Below are 22140 nucleotides of genomic sequence, written 5' to 3' on the forward strand. Positions count from 1 at the left end.
AAAAGATACATCAAATGACTCAAAATAAACTTTGAAAATCACTTTAATTTTGAATTTATTGATTGATGAAAATATAACTATCTCTGACTCTTCAGAAATGTTAAGAATGATTTAATGAAGACATGGGAGGAGAAAAGGGGAAGAAGCACTGAGCAAAGCTTTGACAGAGATAATGCTTGTTTTTAATAATGAAAAAATGCCACTTTTAATCTAACAATAATTTAGCTGTACTAAATTTTTTTTGTCTTTTCTTTAAATCTTTTCACGAAAAAGCTATATAAAAAAATTTAAAAAAAAATTGTATATTTTTCTTTTAGACCTGAGACAAAAAGGACGGGATATATGTTTTTCATTGAGATAAAACAGTTTACGAATTTAAGGAATAAAAAATAAAATAAAATAAAAAGAATGAATTGACTGTTGTAAAATAAGAGAATGAACTAATGTTTGAACTTGTAAAAGATAGGTTTTGTATATGAGATTTTGAAACTAAAGAGCATATATATATATATATACAATAAATTCGGTTTTTCTATGCTTTTAAATTCGAAAAAGACAAACAATTTTATTTTAAATTCTGATCTGCATGTGCTTTCTTCCCAAGCATTTCAAAGATGTAATTATCGCAATTTTAACCGTCTGACATGTTACGTTGCCTAGAATTGTAAATCTAACATCTTTTTGTAGCTTCAATTTCAAAATGAAGGAAAATTTCCATTACAAGTGCATAAAAGCCTAGACCACATTGTCAATTGTTTCTTTTTGTCTTAACCAGGAGCAAACACTTAGGTTGATGGTCAAGATTTCATATATACTTTTAAATATCTCACTAAGATAAAAATTTGTCTAAGTGTCAAGAAGAAAAATAAAAGAAATAATTCACTAATAATTCTGCTCCTTATTTACTAGATAATTAAAAGCAAATTAATAATTTGTGAGAAAATCTTAAATATATATGCATCATATCGTAATATAACAAAATTTACAACAACAACCATTTTCTGATTTGTTTTAGATTCTTATTTTAAGAAGAAGGGGTAAACAGATAATAAATTGGCCAAAAATTAGCTTAGTCACACATTAAGCCAATTTTAACTTATATGTAAATATTACAATAAAAGATATATTAATCAAGGGTTGAAAGCAATATAAAAGTCACATATCACATTACATTCAACAACAGCTAAGAGATTTGCATGAAAATAAATAATAAATAGACATGGGCTCATTAAAAATGGATATGAAGCACTTCTTGCTTTGATTCCATAAAAACTTAAAGCTTTCATAGATGAATAACAAGGAGTGCAATAAAGATGAAGTATGCTGGACACATTAGCGACTGTTACAAAGCATAGTTGCTTGACCATGGAAGCTGATGCTCATTTCGGCGGGAGATTGTTCCCAAGGTTCACCATCAATTTGAACAGGTAATCGTTCAAGAAGTTTCAACTATAAATGAAAAAAAAAATCATTAAGTAACTAATTATCTAAGTTATTTAAACTACAGAGTCAAAAATTCTGAGATAAGCTTAAGATAGGCCAGCAAAATATTTCTACATAAAAATGCATGTAGATATAAGTGTAATCTGCTCTTGGTGAATAATATTCTTTTATGATCTAGTCAAAAAGCTGCCACAGTCACTCTTGAGATAAAATTTGATTAAAAAAAACTGTGCAAGCTGCTCCATTAAACATTTATAATTTAGTTTTTTACAAATCAAAATGAATGTAAATCATTGTTTTACAAGCTATCAACAGATTTAATGCTATGAGAAAATTTTGTAAGATGTTGCATTGCACTCATAATTCATTACATGCTTCTATCAAGAATAAAATCACTTCTTTACCTTTACGTTTCTGGCTTGTCCCAAACGCACAGGTTCAGACATTCCAATTTGCAACTGGGCAATATGAAATGATGAATAGACACCGATGACCTCTAACATCCCATCATCATGTCTAGAAGGGACAATAAACATTATTAAAGCAAATAGTAATAATTTGTTTAAGAATAAAACAAATACTGAGTATGAAATTATGAAAGAAAAAAGGATAATTTTAACTTAGGCACTTAGAAATAAAAAATTATCATTTTTAAATATCTAATATTTATGTATTTCTATTTTTAAAAAAAACTATATTGCACTTACAAAAGGAAATTTGAAATTGTAAACTTTAAACAGTTAATAGACTTAAATATAAAAGAAATGGTCATTTCAAGGATTAGGAATTTATAATCTTAAAATAGCCACAATAAAGGATTCTTAAGTTCAACAAATTATAAGCAATAACATATATAACATTTGTATACATTACTAAATTAAAATGAAAAATATCCATTAAATGAAACACAAGTACTTATAGCATTATAATTAGAGTAGACACTAGAATAATCAACACAAAGAACAAATAAAAAATCTTTAATTGTGGTTAATTTTTCATATTAGAAAGACTTGAACATATCTTGTATGATGAATAAAAATACATAAATAAATAACACATGCTCTAAAAAATGTTATGAACTAATCCAAATGCATATTCAGTAGTTTAACTGAAAGTACTAATTAAAATGTTTCAAAATTCAGAAGAACAATGACTGGAAATGAAAAATATCATCATTGGGAGTAAAATATTTATTTATACACAATTGCTCCCTGATGCAATATCACATTAACTTGCAAAAGAGAACAAAAAGAAATTAGGCTTGATGCATTTGTTTTGTATTCCAAAAATTTTCTTTTAATTATATAACAGTGATAATGTGCAAATAAATAATTTATATTATTAACATGCAAATGAGTATAAATCCTACAGCTAAAGTAACAAAAAAATATTTTAGCAAGACATACTGAAAACAATTCAAAAATTAATTAAAATTAAAGAAAAATTGTATAGGAAAAAATATTACATTTAATATTTTTTGAATTTTAAAGTGATGTAAAAATAGTTTTAGTGTCATCATATGAGTGGTAGTTACCAAAGAAAAACAATTTTCAATTAATTAAAATTTTGAAAACACTTTCTAACCAAAAACTAAATACTTGCCAAATTTGGTAATATTAGGTTCAAAAGCCTGCATTGCAGATCATTTCAAATAATTTTTACATCATTAATGTCACATCACATCTTAATTTACAGTTAGGTAGTATCTAACCAATAAAGATTATTCTGCTAAAAACAAGATGGAAGAATCAAAATATCCCTGTTTCATGCATTGAATAGGGAAAAACTGAAAGTTCTAAGAGAGTCAATTCAAATGGTATGGATTTTAAATGCAGTGAAATGAATTACATGATCTGTAAATTGCAATAATAAAATAATTACACACAGAATGCAATGGCTGATGTAATCAACTCACGAAAAGAAAAGATAGATAAATTAAGCCAAAAACATTTTCATGGTAAATAATGCTTAAATAGAAGCTCTTCCATTTTCCTAGCTCATTCTACCTCTTCTTCTTCAATTACAAAATTTGGCTTTGTTATGACCAATGTCTTGAATAAAAATCTGATGTTATTTCTCCCTCTCCTGCTTATAAAATAATAAAATGATGCATATTAATTAAAATGTAGACATTTTTCATCCCCTAAAATTCTTCATAGGAATAATTAGGAGTTTTATATGTAAGCAAAGTACCTTTGAGGAGCATATTTCTTTTCAGGTGTTCCCATATTCCATGCTTCAACACCTGCTCCCCAGCTAGCAATATTTAGGATTATCACAGCTTCTACTGCAGGTAGAGGTACCAATTTTTCATCCAAGTAAAGTTCTACTTTCTCATGGAGATTTTCACAGCCTCTCTCTAATATATCTTTGGCTCCATACAAAAGATATAGAAACTAAACAGAGAGGGAACATTATAGCTCTGAAGAAGAAATATGAATAATTAATTCCTCTAATACCCTAATTTGCATAAAACTCAAAGGCATTTAATTAGGCAATTGATGATTTATTTTAATCAAATTTAGCTAATAATCAGATTAAAAATGTATAAAGTCCAATAAAAATAAATGGTTTCTTTTCTTTGATTTAACATTTGATTTAAAAAAAAATTAGTACAATTACATTGCATCTTTAAAGGGGGTTTCGAGACAATATAAAACTTTACTTCATTGTCATTAACCAATAGTATGAACATAATCATTAACCAAATAATCAAAAGTTTAATCGCTTTTTGATTGAATAATTTTTTTATGTACTTTAAAAAGCTTAATCTAGAGTTAAAAGAATATAATAATAAAGATGGATAAAAACTCATTCTGCTTTGCAATATCATTTTCATCACATTGCCATTTGATTTACTGTTCTTTAGAAGGCTTTCATAATAGCACTGTGTGGTTTCAAACACTTAACACACATGCATGCAAGCACACACACACACACACATATACTGGCCCAAAATCAATATTCAATCTATGTAATATTAAAAGTTATTTTTCTAAAATTTATACACAAGGCAGAAAATAAAATTTTATTTAAAAAAATTATCTTTCAGAATATAGAAAAATAATGGAAGAATAATCATACCCTATTTATAATCCTGCTACTAAACAAATAGAACTTTGATTCTCTAGTTTTGTGGAAATTCAGAGCAACCAATGCATCTACACCAACTGATGCATAATTATTCATGAAATAATCCTGAGGAGAAAGAAAGAAGGGAAAATATTCAATAAATATAAATTTGACAAAAATAAAACTTGCTTTATTAGTAATTAATTTACAGAGAAACATCATACATACTTTAGGAGGATGTCTTATGGGCAGATGTCTAGTGGGCATAATCCTAATTTTCCACCTGTAAGCATGATATATAGTTCATTTGAAGCTGATGGGACAATAATAAATATTCAGTTATTTTATATCTATTAAATTTAATAAATAAACAAACATTCTAATAATACCAAACAAAATAATCCCAATAAACAATAAATAATATTGATAAATAAATGATTTACAGCATTAATATTTGCATCCTCAAACTTCAGAAAAAAAAAAAAAAAAAAAAAGAAACAACACCACAAAAAATTAGAATGACTGAAAAGTAGTTTACATTTCTAATAGTTATGTATGCTAAAACTTCAAAACTTTCAAAAAAATAATAGATTTTTCTATTGCATTTTTATTGGAATACACTGTACAGCAATAAAGTTTTTGAGTGAAATAAAGGGCCTTACAAATTATTGATTTATGATAATCAAAAGTGTGAATGTATTTCATTTACAAAAACCATTCAAAAATTTAAATATTTAGTTTTAATTCTGAATTAAGCATAATAAAGTTGAATTATAGATAATATATTAATATGAGTTTTTTTCAATTTATGCAATCTGAAAAATGTTTGAATTATTCAACCTCCAGTGTACACAGGAAGAGAGAGAGAGACCAAATCTATTACTCGCTTATTATATTTGTTAAAAAATCTTTTGATAAATGTATTAAAATTTATTTTGAAAGAAATAATAATAATAATAAAATGTGTGCCTGAGCAATTGTCTGTTGATTTTTTACACAACAGCTTGTTCGTCTTTCACCTATCGAGTGTGGCACAATAATTGATTGTGTACTTAGTTCAAAATTTTAATTAATTAAAAATTATGCAACATTTTAGGACTTTTCATTAACAACTACCAAAAAGATTACAAAAACTTGATTCTTTACACTGTTTTAAAGTTTTAAAAAAATATCTATCAAATTATACTAATTTAGCTGTCATACAATATTTTGCCTTAATTTTAAAATTTATAAACAATATTTATGTGCATAATTTGTAATATTACTTTTTATTGTTGCAATGAAATTTATACAATTTTTGTTTTTTCTACAAATATTTCATTTCCGGAAGTTTAGAAACGAAGACTTTTTCTACTTTTTTATATACTTTGGCATTGCCATAGAGAATTTTATAATTTTTTGTGTCTATGTAGCATCTATTTATTAACATAGACATCTAAGATATTAAGTATTATATCTCATGAAGAAAAAGATTATATTTGTTATTCAATGCTTTTTACCAGCATGCTTTAGTTCTGCTAATATGTCATTAGATATGCTCATATAACACAAGAAAATTACAATGCGCAATTTTAATGTTTGAATCAACTTTGCATATTACAACAATATATAGGACAATGAGCAGCTAGGTGTTAGATCGTAGAAATTATATTTTTCTAATAAATATGAAGGAATAAACATAAAACTAATAAAATAACAGGGTCTATATTTCTGTCAGAATTTGATGCCACCTAAAAATATGCACGGCAAATGTTCCTGGCAAACAGCTTTTTTTCAAAGGCAGCTAGAAGTTAAACAAAACAAACAAAAAAGCATTTCTTACCTGTCTAATCTTGTTACTGAAGCAGATGAGATCTGATCTAAGATCTTTCTCACTTCTAGTTCACCAGAATAACAATGACCCCAGCCTAATATTCTAGACAAATCATTACCAGTTCCCAAAGGTAAAATACATATTTGTGGAAGAGGCTAAAAAGATATTACAATAAGAAACTGCAAATGTTTATATAAATTAAAGCTTTTTAATTGAAATGAATAAATAAAAAAAATCATTACACTGAATAATAATTCTTGAATGCTTTTACTCTCAAATTTAAAAATGACCAGAAAAAAAAATACAGTGGTTAAATGTTTTATATTATTTAGAAGAGTATTTTGTGATTTACAAAGAAGAACAGTTATATTTTTTAAATTTTATTTATTTACCAGTAATCTCAGATCATTAAGAAGGAATGTTAGCTGGGAAAATTAAGTAATTTCTTTATGCATTTAATAGGAGTGTTAAGATTGCTGAAATTACTTTTGATATTTCTGCTATGCATAGAAAAAGAACAATATGATTAAGAACACAGCCCTTAAGCAGTTTTTAATCTTTGAAAAAGCCATAATTGAATCAACTTATTTATAAAAATACACATAAAATGACCAGATTTTTTAAAATGTAAAATATATAAATGATCACTTAGCCCAATATTTAAAATGTGAAGAATGTGCAATAAGATCGGGTAGGGAAAACGTTTTTGTTGTTGTTCTTATACAACAGAAAAATTGCAAATTAGTGAAATATAAAAGGAGAGAACAAATTAACAAAATTTATTAATACTGTCAACACTTAAACACTTCACTTAAAAATCAGGGAAAACAGAAACTATTAATTGCCATTCATTGATTTCTAAAATGTTTTTTTTTTTTTTTTTTTTTTTTATTATTATTATTATTATTAGTTTTTTTTTTTTTTTTTATCCAACATGAGAAACTTCTTAAGAATAATACCTCTTTTTTCTCATGAAAATTGATTAAGTATTTTTAGTCACAGTTTCGTTCCTAGGTTGATAAAAAAATTTACATAAAATAACTTTGATGTGCAATTTTTAATCCCTAATCATAAAGCAGTGGGAATTGGATAAGGAATGAAATTAATATGGTCTAAATTAAGATAAAAATTAGGAAAATAATTTGGATTTAAATTAGATTAACGCACACACACACACACTTATTTTAATCTCTTTAATTAAGTTTTGTTTATCATGCATGTGAACCATTCTAACAGACACGAATTTTGTATAATACATGTCAAATCGTTCTATTTACAGGTAATATTCAACTATATAAATATCAACATGTTATGTTTGGAAAATGATTCATTTAAAAATAATCAACATTTTATTTTAATGCCAGTGATTGAGGAAGGTGGTTTCTTAGGGGCACCAGAAATAACTGTTGTTTGTCATATAAATAACAACATTAAACTGCAATAAATTAAGTGGCAGAGAACTGTGGATTTGCATCTTATGAAACAGATATATGACGTATTGAATATTGATATATAACGTAAAAAAAATCTTAAAAAAGTCTTTCCGGCAAAAATTGTTGCTTTTCATCTTGGCGCATAACGTTTACGCTATCTTTGTGCTCATCAAAAACCTTTTATAAATTAGCACTTAATTTCATATAATAGCCGCTTTTGAGGACCAGCTGATTAGGCAGGATTAATAATCGCAAAAATGTCCAAATATCATTTTAAATATTGTTTCAAAATTTTCAATTAACTTTTTCTGTTGTTAACATTTTTAAACCATGTTTACCTTAAATAACACTAAATTATTGAATTATAATGCATATGTTTTAAAAGTCACGGAAATTTTATTCTTGTATCTTTTCCTAGGAAACATTGTTACATATTTATTTTATTTGTTACAGACACTTGATAAAAATTCAAATTTTCTATGTTTAATTTTAAGGGAGAATTCCCTTCCTAGTCTTTTAATTTGAGCTTTTGTCAGCATGAGGCAACACGTTGATGAAAGCTAACTTTTTTTCATAAGGACGTAACGTGCTCGTTCAGTTTAAATTTTATTTTTATTTTCTATGAAATATATTGTGATAGATTATGCTTAAAATAGTTTTAAAAATTAAAAAATAAATTATAGCGCAAATTAATAACCATTGAAAAGATATATATTTTTTAAATTTTTAGATGATGTAAAAATTATTTTTTTCTGTAATATTTTTGGAAGTTATCGCGGAAAAGCATCAAAACATTTTGTTTGGTTCCTAATTAAAATTTCAAGAAAATCTCTCCCAAGTGCACATTCCCAGCCTCCAAAATATATATGAGTTAAATTTGGCAATTTCAGACAGCGCCAACATGCACACACACACAGTTGGTTATGTTTACCAGCATGTGGAAGATAATTCACTATTTGAGATGTCTAAATTAGGCATATGCTAACAATTTTGATGTTTAATTTAGTTTGCATAATGAAGGAATCTAAATGTTCGCCAACACTCGCCATCTTGATTAGCGGCAATAAAAATGAAAACGGTTAATTTGAGGGAATTTTAATTGCAAAACGGCAATTCTTTTTTGAAGGATTGTGCTTATAATTTTATAAACTGAGAAAATATTTATAGCGTACAGTAATACACATCCATCAGTTATTTCCCATAAAGGAGGACTAAAAGAACGAAATCTGACAAAGCAAGAAAAACATGGCTCTATATAAACCCAAACGTAACTAAGACTCAACATGCTGAAAACAGCTGTTCACGAGATTTTGTATGCAAGGTTCATGAAACAAACAAACAAACAAACACACACACACACACACACACACACACAAAATTGAAATCCTATTTTTTAAATCTTAAATTAGCCCATAATATGTTACTTTAAAACTTGCTCTTATTTCCAGATCCAAATCTTATTTTATTTCATTATTTCAAACAAGCACTATAAAAAGTTAAAAGTTGATAATGCCGTTCAATAATTAAGTATCAGTTTAATTGTTATGTGAATTTTTTCTCAAATTAGAATACATTCAAAAATTATTTTTAAGTATCTTTCACAAAAACACTTTTTAGAATTTTAGTTAATAAGCTTTTGAATATATTTTTTGTGAATATATTAAGTGGAGTGTCTCTGTAACTTTTCTTTTTCTTTTCTTTTCTTTCTTCCTTTTTTTGCTATTATTGAAAATAGTATGAAAATAGATAAAATATTAGCATGCTGCGTCTTTTGGACTAGAGGTTAAAACCTTTTTTACAGTAGAAATTGAGCGAAATACTCGTACATTTAAACATTAAATTATTTAAGTAACCCCTTTTTATCAGCTTTTCATTATAACATCAAATTCAATTAGGCATAGAATTTTATTTTAAATGTAATGCATATATTACCTCAATATTCAAGTTCAGAAATATATTACCTCAATATTCAAGTTGTCAATAGCATTAAGAACCCATCCAACAGTACCATCACCTCCAGCTACAAGGATGCGACATATTTGGTCAGTAATGAGCTTGCACCATTGCAGAGCTTTTTCAGGTTTTACTTCATGAAGATCAATTACCTACGAGTAAAATATGATTTAATGAATTTAAGATTAAAGATATGAATTTAATAATATTAAAAACTGACACATACCAACATTTAAAGTACAAAAGGCGATATATTGAAAATTTTATTTAGTTGAAATCCGTAAATTGGTAACCATTCATATCATCTACAGATGCCAAGTTCCCAAAGTTTAAATGCAAAAGAGCTACTATAGAAAAAAATGTAATGAAATAGACATTTTAATATTAACAGCTTATGTTAACCATAAAGTTCAAAAATAATATTTAGAATTCTGTGGTAAAATTGAAAATTCATAAAACTTTTAAGTAGTTAATCTTAAACTATGATTAGTACATTGATATTATATTTTTTTCCTTAACAACCAGCTTGCCTTTTAATATTGATGACTAGGTATCTTGAATATTGACTAGAGAAGTCAGTATTCAAGATACAAATGAAATTTTTACAAATGATACAAATGAAAAAATACTGACTAGAAGATTCCAACCAGATTGAATTTTTAATCTACAGTGATAGAATTGGTTATAGTTTGAATAAGAAGTATATTTAACTTTTAGGTTTTGTGAACGAAAGTCTGAAAAATTTCTCAACTGTGGCCCTCAATATGAAAAACTTGAAAATACCTTCGGTTTAAAAAAAAAAAAAAAAAAAACAGTATTTGTTCAACTATTTGCAGCATTAATGGGTTATTTCTCTCCACCACAGCGAAAAGGTTACTTGTTTGTGGTTTTTGTCCTTGTTTGAATCCTAGAAATGACTTTGTATCTTCGTTTTATTTCATTTCCACCTTAAAATGGCGATTCACTAATTTTGCAAGAGACACTATCAAATTAAATACTATGGTGCTGAATAAATTATATGAAATTTTCTGCTATTTAGTTATTTAGCTTTTTAAACAAAACCTCACCAATTTTATAATTTATTTACAGAGATAATATGAAAAGAAACTTTCACAGTGATTATTTTGTAATATAGAAAATAATCAAAACTTTCTACATTATTTTTAAAGAAAATAATGTCAAAAATAAATCCTCAATATTGCTGAAACTATGAATTTAGTTTTTTTAAAACTTGAACATTGCAATGTGAATTTCCTTTATATATATATATATATATATATATATATATATATATATATATATATATATATATATATATAACCAATCTTAAGTAAGAAAAAGTTTGAAAACGAAACTAAAATGAAAACGAAACAAAAACAGTTTCGAAATCGCAACTAAAATTTATAACCTATTTAAACTAAAACCAAAAAAAAAAGAACTTCATAGTATTTAGAGAGCGCAATTGCAGCTACTTCTAAAACACAGATGAATTAATACAAAAGTATTAGAATCAAGTTAATAGGAAAAACAAAAATCAAAAAAAATTAAACCAAAAAAATTATAAAAAATATAAAAAAAGAATCCGGCCTGAAGACTTTTTCAAGGGTCACCCTCAGGCAGGGATTCAAAGAAAGGGTTTTTTTCTGTGAGGAAAAACAGACATTGTCTAAAAATGATTCCTCGTGACCCGAAAATCCCCTGAAATTATGCTCAAGAGATATACCATTTTAACAGAAAGGAAATATAAAACAACAAATAAGAAGAAATTAACCACAACAAAGTAAAAATACAATAACAAAAATAACAATAAAAACAAACAATAGCACAAAATTAAAAACTAAAAACGAAAAGGCCAGTACATACCATTAACAGTCAAGAAAACTTTAAACTATTGATTGTGATTCAATGTTTTTAAAAAACTATGTAAATTATGTAAACAGATGTAGGCTCCCAGCGCCATCTATTGAGTAATCCAATATGCAAGGAAAGTTCTATTTTTATTTAAGCCAAAGGATTAATCCCAAACCATACCTTGTTTAATTAAAAAATTGACATTACAGTAATTTCTAGGAAATTCATTTTTAATTAAATTTTTAAGGAGGTTGTTTGATGCTTCAATATAAGAATTTTTATTATTGCAAACCCTTTTGATCCTGTTAACTTGTGAGAAAATTAGATTTTTGAAAATTTTAGAGTTTAGATTGGAATGGTAGTTACATAGTTTTGTTATTTTAAAGTTGAAATCATCCCTTTTATTGTATATACCAACTATTGTTTTATCATTAGCAATTTCGATTTTTAAATCCAGAAAGGTAGCCTCAAGTTGATTTTTATTTGTATCTTTTAGTTTTTTAAAAACAGGGAATCACAATCAATAGTTCAAAGTTTTCTTGACTGTTAATGGTATGTACTGGCCTTTTCGTTTTTAATTTTTAATTTTGTGCTATTGTTTGTTTTTATTGTTATTTTTGTTATTGTATTTTTACTTTGTTGTGGTTAATTTCTTCTTATTTGTTGCTTTATATTTCCTTTCTGTTAAAATGGTATATCTCTTGAGCATAATTTCAGGGGATTTTCGGGTCACGAGGAATCATTTTTAGACAATGTCTGTTTTTCCTCACAGAAAAAATCCCTTTCTTTGAATCCCTGCCTGAGGGTGACCCTTGAAAAAGTCTTCAGGCCGGATTCTTTTTTTATAATTTTTTTGATTTTTGTTTTTCCTATTAACTTGATTCTAATACTTTTGTATATATATATATATATATATATATTTCTAGAAAATCAATTTTTTTTATAAACAAGGTAGCGATTTATGTGCAATACGTTAAAGCTCTAGTTGGTTGTATTTTCTATTTAAAAATGCCTTTTATATCACACAAGTTACACTATTCTTAAATTCAGTAGACTAAAAGTATAATTTAATAATTTATTATTATTTTACTGTGTCAAAATGATTATATTTTACTTAAACATAATTCAAAACTTTTTAAATATAAATAAATTGTAGAATTTCTCTTTACATTTTTAATTCTCAGCAAGCACATTGAAAATTACTATTATTATTATTTATTGCTGAAAATTTCAATTATTTATAGCATGTATTCCATTTTCGAAAAACACGATACATTTGGAAATTGAATTAAGAAATATATTTTTCTATATATATGATTTCATTCTTTTTACTTTAAAATATCATTTGCCAAATAAAAACTGCTTAGGAGTTTGAGAATACATAAAGAACTCTCAGATACACTTAAAAAAAAAAAAAGAATGCATTTGATTTGGAAAAGAAGTGAATAGCAACTTTCCTACAAATAAGATGCTGATCATTAAAAGGTTAAACTGCAGAAATTTCGTTCAGAAATGCAATTCAAATGCATTAGTGATAATATTAGAAAATCTTTTACTATCTTTTGAACAAGAATCATGCTTCATTTTAAAGAAGTTTGTGGATTTATAAGTCTTTTTTACAATTAAATCAATTTTTGTATGTTAGATAATTGATAGTTTTAAATAATCTACCTAAAAATGTAAAAATGTTTTAATAAAACATTTAAATAAGAAAAGATAAAATGATTCAGTTACCTGAGCCGGATTCAAATAGGACCTGAATGCCCTAAGAACATTTTCCCCTTCGTTGTTTCCACTTTTGCGATTTCCAATAACAATTAGTGGGCTCCAAGGTCTGTATGGAGGAAGTTTAACTTCATCAACAACTAAATGACGACGACCTTTTAGACCAACTTTTTTTAAAGTTACACAAAATGGTGGCACAATAAATGAGCGAAAGCGACCAAAATCACATGTTTCCGACATATTATTTAGACAGTTTTTATGTACTATTCGCTGACACCAGCAGCAATGAAAATCTGAAAGACCTGCTTCTGTGCCACAATCTGCTTCACAAACATCACAGGAACAGAGTGCATGAATATTCCCTATAATAAAATCAAAGGGTACAAATGAAATTAAAGTTTCAAATAAATTTCTTTTAAATTGTTACATAATTATTTTTAAAAAAAATATTACTAAAATAGTATGTGTAAATATATGCGTGTGCATGTATTTTGACACTCTACAGGAACTTTGACCAACATAAGAGCATAAATATGCTTTGGAAGAAGGAAAAGTGCAACTTAAAACAAATTTTTTAAACAAAATCAATTAGAATTTTAATTAATTAAAAATATGAAATATTCACCTTTTTCCACGCTAGTCTTCAAAACTGGTTTTTATATCATTATAAAAACCATCTCTTTAATTTATCTTTTTAAAATATACTTTTCTGTGATTTTTTAAAAATAATTTTCAACAATAGTTCTCACTGTTGCCATGAAATTCAAACTGTTTTTATTGTTTCATCAAATATTTATTTACATTATTTTCTTTCAATGCTAAATGAGAACGTTCCCATTTTATATTGTAACTACGAATAATGAATAAGTGAAGTCACAGAAATTGCAAAATATAATATACAGTTAAAAGTTAGAGACTTTTTCAGATATGTTTTTAATGGCTGTTTGGTTGGATCTGAGTTTTAATGTTACAAGAATCAACCATGGCTAAACTGCAATGTTTTTAATGGCACTAAAATTTCAAGGAACTTAACTTCATTAGGAAGGTTTATGTATATTATAAAAAAAAAGTGTAAGGCTTTAAAATAATATGGTTTTAATGTCTATTACAATTCGAAGCTTATAAGTATTTTACTGAGAGAACCATCGACATAAAACTATGTAGAAAAGATTGTTTTGTAATGAGATGAAAGCAATATTTCTAGTAAGTCAGCTGGTCAGCAAAAATTACTGATATTTAATAAAATTGGTGTATCAGAGAACATTTTCATCCAATATTATGAATCTTAGAAACTATTGAGGAGTACAAATCTGATATATATTTAAATCATTCAGAAGTGATACAAATGTTGAAATTAGATCATGATTTCAGAGTTTTGCAACTAAAAAATTCAGCTGCAGGCTTATCTAATGTGATTAAATATTAGTTAACAGTTTCTATAACATTCAGCTTATCAATTGTTTAAGGATATTCCATATTTTCTCATAATATCACACATATAATTACTATATGCTCGATGTTTTTGTTCTATAACAAAATTTGAGGCAAATAATGGCTCTACACTTGTAAAATTTGAAAATTCAAACTTCAGTATCTTAAATTGGTTTTAAGCGATTTAAGAATCATGATTCCATTTATGAGAATAATTTCCCCAACTATCAAAAATGTAAATTAAAATAGACATTTTATTAATGGAGTATTACTGATAACACAGTAAAATCAATATAAAGTTTCAATTAAATTGTTCATAATAAACTTTTTAATAACTTTATATGCTTTTTGTTCATAAACAAAAAATTTTATAATCTGTTTTTCAATCACTTCTTAATGTATTAGAGTTCAAAAATTTTACATACTTGAGAATTTTAAATAATGAAACACTATTTTAGATATTCAAAAAATAATTACTAACTGATAATTAATTCAATTAGATTTTTATTTCATAGGAGATAAAAAAATGAAAAAAATGTGAATAGATAACATTTATAATAATAAATAATAATAATTAAAAAAATAGAAAATATTTAATTTTCTGAAGAAAAATTATTTTAGAGCAAACTAATAAAAAAATATTTTTGAACTATTTTTATCAAATTTGTTTATATTTCAAATGTAATTAAGAAAGACATTAGTGAAATAAGTTACTATTGTTATTTTGAGTTTTATGGCCCACTGCAATTGGCAAAATAGGATAAATAATAAATTATAAGGCTAAAAGATGAAACAAAATGAAAGTATTTAATAATTAAAAAACTACACCAATGTATGCAAAAATTCAGTTGAAAAAGTGAACTCCTTGGAAGCAGGAATAATTAACTATTGAAATGAAAATTATGGAAAATTGAGGGGGAAAAAAAAGCCAATATCCTTGAGCTTTATGTTAAGAGGAATAGATATGTCATTACCGTAATGGAGTAAAGAGAATTATATCACTGAATAATTATTTTAATTTATTCATGCAAACAACTCAAAATAAAAAAATCTTTTGATTTCATAGGGTATGAGAATCAATACACATAATTTACTAAGAAGGGAAAACATTTAAAGAAAAAAGAAATTGCACAAATTACAAAATTTAAAAAGAATATTTTATACATAAAATTGTGTGTGTGTGTGGGGGGGGGAGGTATTTGGTTATAATGCAAAGTTTCAAACACAACCAACACAAACAGCAAAATAATTAAATTCCTTATGATGACACAAAAGAAATTAGCATACATGGAAAATCATGGAGATATTACAGAAATTTAAACTGATATATGACTTCCACTCCTCAAGAAAAGAAATTATACAGCTAATTAACTGAAACAAAATTCAAAAACATTTGAAGCTCAGAGCACTGAATCATAATGATCATAAAAAAAAAGTAGGTCAGTCAGTAGGGTAGGAGAGGGTACCATAAGAGTAGGATAAGGCTCTGATTTTTTAATTTTATTTTTTTGTTTAATATAAAGCAACAAACTCCAAAAACATTAATATTTTTTTTATTAATTTCTTCAATTGCCTATATTTTGAAATTGAAAGCATGTGAAGGAAGGGAATTCTGATTATTTTTCAAACAGATTTGCTGAATTTATGTATGGATTTAATTCAATTAAATAGTAAATAAAATAAATGAGAATTCACTGTTTAAAAGTAAGATCCCACATTAATGAGCAAAAGCAATGTTTGTGATATGAGAGATACAGCAGTATTTGGTTATAATGCAAAGTTTCAAACTGTTTTATAATAAAGGGCAAATGTTAAAACTAGAAACAGAATGGTCAACCACTTTTAATATAACAGAATTCTTTGTTACAGGGTAAATATTGGCAAGTAGAAATTTGTGATTTTTACAGCTGAAAATAAAATTCACAAAAATGTTATTTATATACAATATTGATTCTGACTAAAATTTAACAAATAATGTTAAAAAAAGCTTTCATACTAAAATTAAACAGAATTCAAGGTTTAATATCAGATTTTCATAGAAAAAATAATCTCCAATTCATTCAAATATGAATGAAATGAAAAAAAGAAAAAATACCTTTTACCCAGTGGTGTTTCATGGAACAATCATCAGATGATAAAGCTTTACATTTGAGAGTTTTATCAGCTTTCTTGTAACAGGAATAATCAGCACATACTCCACAGGAATCGCAGAAATAGCCATCAATGATTAGAGTGGAACATATGCTACAATAGGCTGTATTGGAGAATGAATCAATGGGACACCATCGATGCCCTTTACTGATATCTCTAGCAGGCAATTCATATTTCTGAACTGACTTGTATATTTTCCACAGCATAATGACGGATGCACAAAAGAACAAACCAAAGAGACCGCTCTAAAAGTTAAATAAGGAACTTACAATCAGATTTATCATAAAATGTTATAAATCTCAAAAAATAATAAATTTATAATTTAGATTCAAGTTTATAATACATACAAAGCTACAAGAAATCACAATATTAATCAGCAGATTTCTGATTAAATAGATGCCTAGAGATACTACATTTAAGGTGGTGGTGGTGGTGGGGGGGGGTGAGGATAGAAGCAGGTCTATAAAAAATTTTTTTACTTGCCTAGTTGACAATTAAAGTTATAAAAAAATAATAAATGTATAAAATAATATGTTTTTAATAATAAAATATTGAGATTATAGGATGTGAACACAATGAATTATTAAAATCATTAATTAAAATACAGATAAAAACTTTCTTATAACATATTTAAAAATATTAACTACACATTAAATGCAATGTTATATTTCATAGGTCCAATACAATAATAATATTTCATATTATATTTATTTAAAAATTATCAGTTCTTAATATTCTTTCATACTAATTAAATGCTTTAGATTTGGAAGAAAGAAAAGCATGAATAATTATGGCTAATATTTTTAAAGCAATAAAATGCTTTAGTTACTTTTTCCATAGTATACCTATTAAAAAATAGATAAAAGTAAATATTTTCATAAAAATTAACTAAAATGTCATTAATTTATTGATTAAATTAAAATGTGAAGCTAAATTAATCAGTTATTAATAAAGCTACCTCATAATGTAGACTAAAATTAGAATTTATTTTTATGTGTATGGGGATAATGCAGAGATCTTGAAATTAAATAATTTTCATTTTAAATATTAAATGTTACTACTCAGAATATGGATTAATGAAGTTTAAAACTTCATTCTATTTCAAAATATCCATCAGTTAACAGTCTAGTAAGGTCATATCAAGTACCATTTACTATGGCATAAAAATACACTGAACAAATTTTGACTTATTGTCAAACTTGCAAATGATTTTTTTCCCCCAGACCTGTATTATTAAATTATATCAGGATTTTAAAATATGAAAAATGATCCTGATTCATTTAATACTGCTATAATTATAAAACATATTAAATAGTTGGGAAGGCAATTTACTTGGGCTAAAGCTGTACTCTGTTCTTCAATGCTATACCAATTCAGTGGATTCCACATGTTTTTCTCTGAAAAATTTATCAAAAATTCTTATATTGAAATGTTTTCAAAAATTTTATTTGTATTTATATAATAGCAATAAATAAATAATAATAAATTAATAATACATATTAATTTGAAAAAAAAAAGGCAATATAATTCAGCATTACTTCACAAGAATACATTCATTCTTGTTCCTACCTCATTAATAGTATATTTTTATTTTCATAAAAAACATGAAACATTCTTTTATACATATATATTTATATATATCATTAGATTTAAATAAAACTTTTGAAATACTATTAATATTGTTATGAATTTGTAATATTGTTTCCCTGAGCAATTAGACTTATGGTAAGGAAGAGAGTTTTAGAGATAATTTTAACAGCTTCCTCCTAACAGCCTTGTTAACAAAAATTAAGATCCTCAAAATTACTTGTATTTTGCCAATATCTAGATTAAGACTTCAGTTTCCGACATTTGTTCTAGAAACTTTTTAGCAGTTTTCTGGAAGCTATATAAAGCTGAAGACAATCAGTAGTCAAATGAATAGACAAGGATTTCTCTTTTTGAAGTGTTGATTACCAATGAGTTTTTTCTGCATGTTGTTGCAATAGTTTAATAAATGATTTGCTATATACATGTTGACTTCAATAAGTTCCATTTTTTGCATTCTTGAATTTTCTTTATTGCATGTGTCTCATGCTATCCTGTGAAAGCATTATCATCTATTACTGAGTATGTAAGAGTTTTTCAACACATGCCAAACAAATTGATTTTTTTTATAATAATATAAAGAATAATGAATTATTTTCAAAAATTTCCCTTTTTCTTTCTACGCATTCACTGCTGATTTTCTGTGTTAAAAGAATTGATCATCTAATGTATACACAATTTAAATCGTTTATAAATCATTATCTGTAAAACAGGAATTGAGTGCAAAAATTGAAAGTACAATGTTACAGGGGGAGAAAAATCCTCAAGCTGCCAGAAAATCTGTTTTGAATTATAATGCAAGACATCTAAGTATACATGACAAAATGTCTTATACACCATAGTTAATTACTATTTTTCATCCTTATAAAAAGTGACAAAAATTAACTATCAAATTTAGCAATGATAAAATTTAAAATTGGTACAAGACTAATATTGTCTCTCTCTCTCTGCACAAACTGATTGTTTTTTTTTAAATTTTATTTTAATTTTGTGTGGAAACAATTCCTGGTTTTACACAAAATAGTTTTTATCTATATATGATTTCAGCTATATAATCATATATAGATAAATAATAAATATCTTTGGGGTAGATTATCAGAAATTCATTCTTAAGAGAATATGAATGACTAGGAAAATGTATAAAATACTATGTTCTAACAACTTAAAATAGCAACATTTACTTACAGATTTAAAAAAAAGAAAAAAAAAAAAAAAAGACAAACAGTAGTAGGATTTTCTATAGCAAAACTAAGAGGGAGTCAACTTATATATAACTCTGCTAATTTTGCAAAAAACATAGGTGCATTTTTTGTTAGTCAAGAGCAGGCAATAAACTACTAAATATTGCCAAATACAGTAGTTTTCATTTCTACAGTTTATATTTTTTTAGGTTCAAGAGAAAAAAACTGTAAATGAAATAAGTAAATTTTTGTGAAATGCGATTGTTTTATTTTTACAACTGTTTATTATTGCTGATTTAATGCAGCAGTTATGGCGAAATACTGAGCTGACACATTAACATGATCATTCGTAGATTAAAATTTGATGTATAAGAATTTCTTTTTTCAATCATCATCCAAACAAAAATTAAGGACAGTACATATACAACACAGCAAATGAATAATACTACCTACTACTAATAATAATAAATGTCAGTTTTGGATAAAGCTACCAAAGTTTCAACTATTGTACTTAGCCTTTAGTGTTTTACTGTATAGCAATGTGGTTAGAAAATACTCCAACCATTTTACCTGCTAAGTAATGTTTTCACCCTTATGATGACAAATTTGAATGTCACATTCCTCCCCCCCCCATTTTAATTTTTTTTTTTACTCATATATAAGTTTTAAAATTAAGATAACTTTTGTGCAAAAAAAAAAAAAAAAAAAAAAACCCATTTCAGCGAGCATTTGAAAATTATGGTACAAAAAATATCAAATAATCACTATTAGATGTTATTAGAATGTTAAAATCTATCAATGAATATTTGAATTTTGCATTATTAAAAAATAAAATGCCTACTTGGATATAGACTTTTATGATATGCACACTTGGGCCATTTAGCCACATTTTAGAAGCTTTTCAACTTATTTTTAAACTGTAAGCTATTAATAAGAATATGCATAAAATATATACATATTAAAAAAAATAAAGGAAATAGTATCCATAAAGGAACAGCATGAAACTCAAAATCTTTAAGATATAACAGTAAAAATGTTTGTTTCTACTGATTACATAATAACATTAAGAACATATAATTTATAAAAATTTGAAATAAAAAGCTTTCAAGAGAAATTAATAGAAACTTTGTAGTTATTTAAATGAATTATTTCATATTCATTAATTATTTTCAATACTAACAAATATATTGTAATGAAAATAAAAACTTTTTGTTTCTTAAAAGGATTTTATAATCAATGGATACAAATTTCAAAATAATAATAATTATAATAATTCATTAGCTACAGGTATTATTCAGGCACCAAACAAAATGCAATACAATTCAGAATTTTCAAAATTTATTCTTGCATAAGATATTTTCAAAGAAAAATTTAAAGATTAGAAATTTAACATTAGAGGTAATAAAAAGAAAAAAAATTCTTTAACACCACAAATAACATGCAATAATGAAAGATAAATCTTTTTTCAGTATATAAAATATAATATCTAGTATCATCAAAATAATGTGCAGCATTTAACTTTCAGAGACATTTATTATTAAGCACTAATTTAAATGGCTTTGCAAATTTTTAATGTTGTTTAAAGTAAGCTTAAGACGTTAATATAGCTTCTAAGACGGTTAATTTAACATTTTTATCAACACTTTAAAGAAGAACAACTAAGGAAGACAGAATTGATAATAATTATTAATCAGAAAATATTTCAGAACCAAGCAGTGGGCTAAGTCACATTCTTTTTGATATAATAATAAATGCATGACTTTAAAAATAAAACAAGACTTTACATTTCATAAATAAGCTCATTGAACTATTCATCATTGATAAAAATTAAAAAGCTAGCTTAAAACAGTACTATAGGGAAGAGAATTACATTAACAGTAAAATAGATTTTTTTACTTTCCAATGTTAGAAAAATAAAATTTTTGTTTACATTGGTAGTGACAGAATTCTAGAATATCATTTGAATTCCTTGAAGATCAAATGAAAATGAAATCTCATAAACTTGTTAACATTGGGAAAATTTTCAAAACAGTATAAAATAAAATTGGACACTTAGATCATTTTCAAACAGTGGCAAAAGTAATATAAAAATTAAACAATGCAATCAAGAGAATAATTGTTTTAAAATGTTCACAAAAACATGCAATAAAAAATACTTAATTTAATTATGAAAACAGTATAATAAACTTACTTCTAATTCTTATTCTCATTGCATATGAAAATAATCTGATATCATATTCGGTACCTGCAAAAACAATCGTCAAAATATACACTCACGCTGAAATTGAACAATGTTATTTCTAACTTATGCCGTTTATGCTAAACTCACGTTTTTTTCTTTACCTTTTTGTTGATTAAGTACAAGTTAAAGTTTATTTTTGATGGCTTTATCTGATTAATTATATAGATTATTTATTTTAACAAAACAGAAGAATATTTAGTAGTGGAAATAGCCCTTAATTTCTCTTATAAACTAATAAATAAATTATTTTCTCTTTTT

At 25.7% G+C, this 22140-nt stretch overlaps 1 protein-coding gene across 1 annotated transcript; it reads right to left on the minus strand.

Moving 5' to 3' along the window:
• Positions 1 to 1214: 1214 nt before the first annotated feature.
• Positions 1215 to 21925, minus strand: LOC129976313 (diacylglycerol kinase epsilon-like). The gene is made up of 11 exons (XM_056089816.1): positions 21832 to 21925; positions 18205 to 18269; positions 16817 to 17117; positions 13300 to 13652; positions 9723 to 9866; positions 6338 to 6483; positions 4744 to 4798; positions 4528 to 4641; positions 3637 to 3839; positions 1848 to 1959; positions 1215 to 1449 (listed from the first exon to the last, which is right to left on the minus strand). Exons 1-11 carry the CDS (start codon positions 21848 to 21850, stop codon positions 1333 to 1335), a joined length of 1629 nt encoding a protein of 542 aa, XP_055945791.1. The 5' UTR covers positions 21851 to 21925; the 3' UTR covers positions 1215 to 1332.
• Between the last annotated feature and the right edge of the window lie 215 nt (positions 21926 to 22140).

This window comes from Argiope bruennichi, chromosome 7 (genome assembly GCF_947563725.1).
Source record: "Argiope bruennichi chromosome 7, qqArgBrue1.1, whole genome shotgun sequence".
In the NCBI taxonomy this organism is placed as follows: domain Eukaryota; kingdom Metazoa; phylum Arthropoda; class Arachnida; order Araneae; family Araneidae; genus Argiope; species Argiope bruennichi.

Excerpts from the sequence above, each read along its gene's own strand:
- LOC129976313 (XM_056089816.1), bottom strand. Across the intron at positions 13,653-16,816 it reads GAAACACCACTGGGTAAAAG|GGAATATTCATGCACTCTGT; the intron begins GTATTTTTTCTT and ends ATTTTATTATAG. Across the intron at positions 1,450-1,847 it reads GACAAGCCAGAAACGTAAAG|TTGAAACTTCTTGAACGATT; the intron begins GTAAAGAAGTGA and ends TTTCATTTATAG.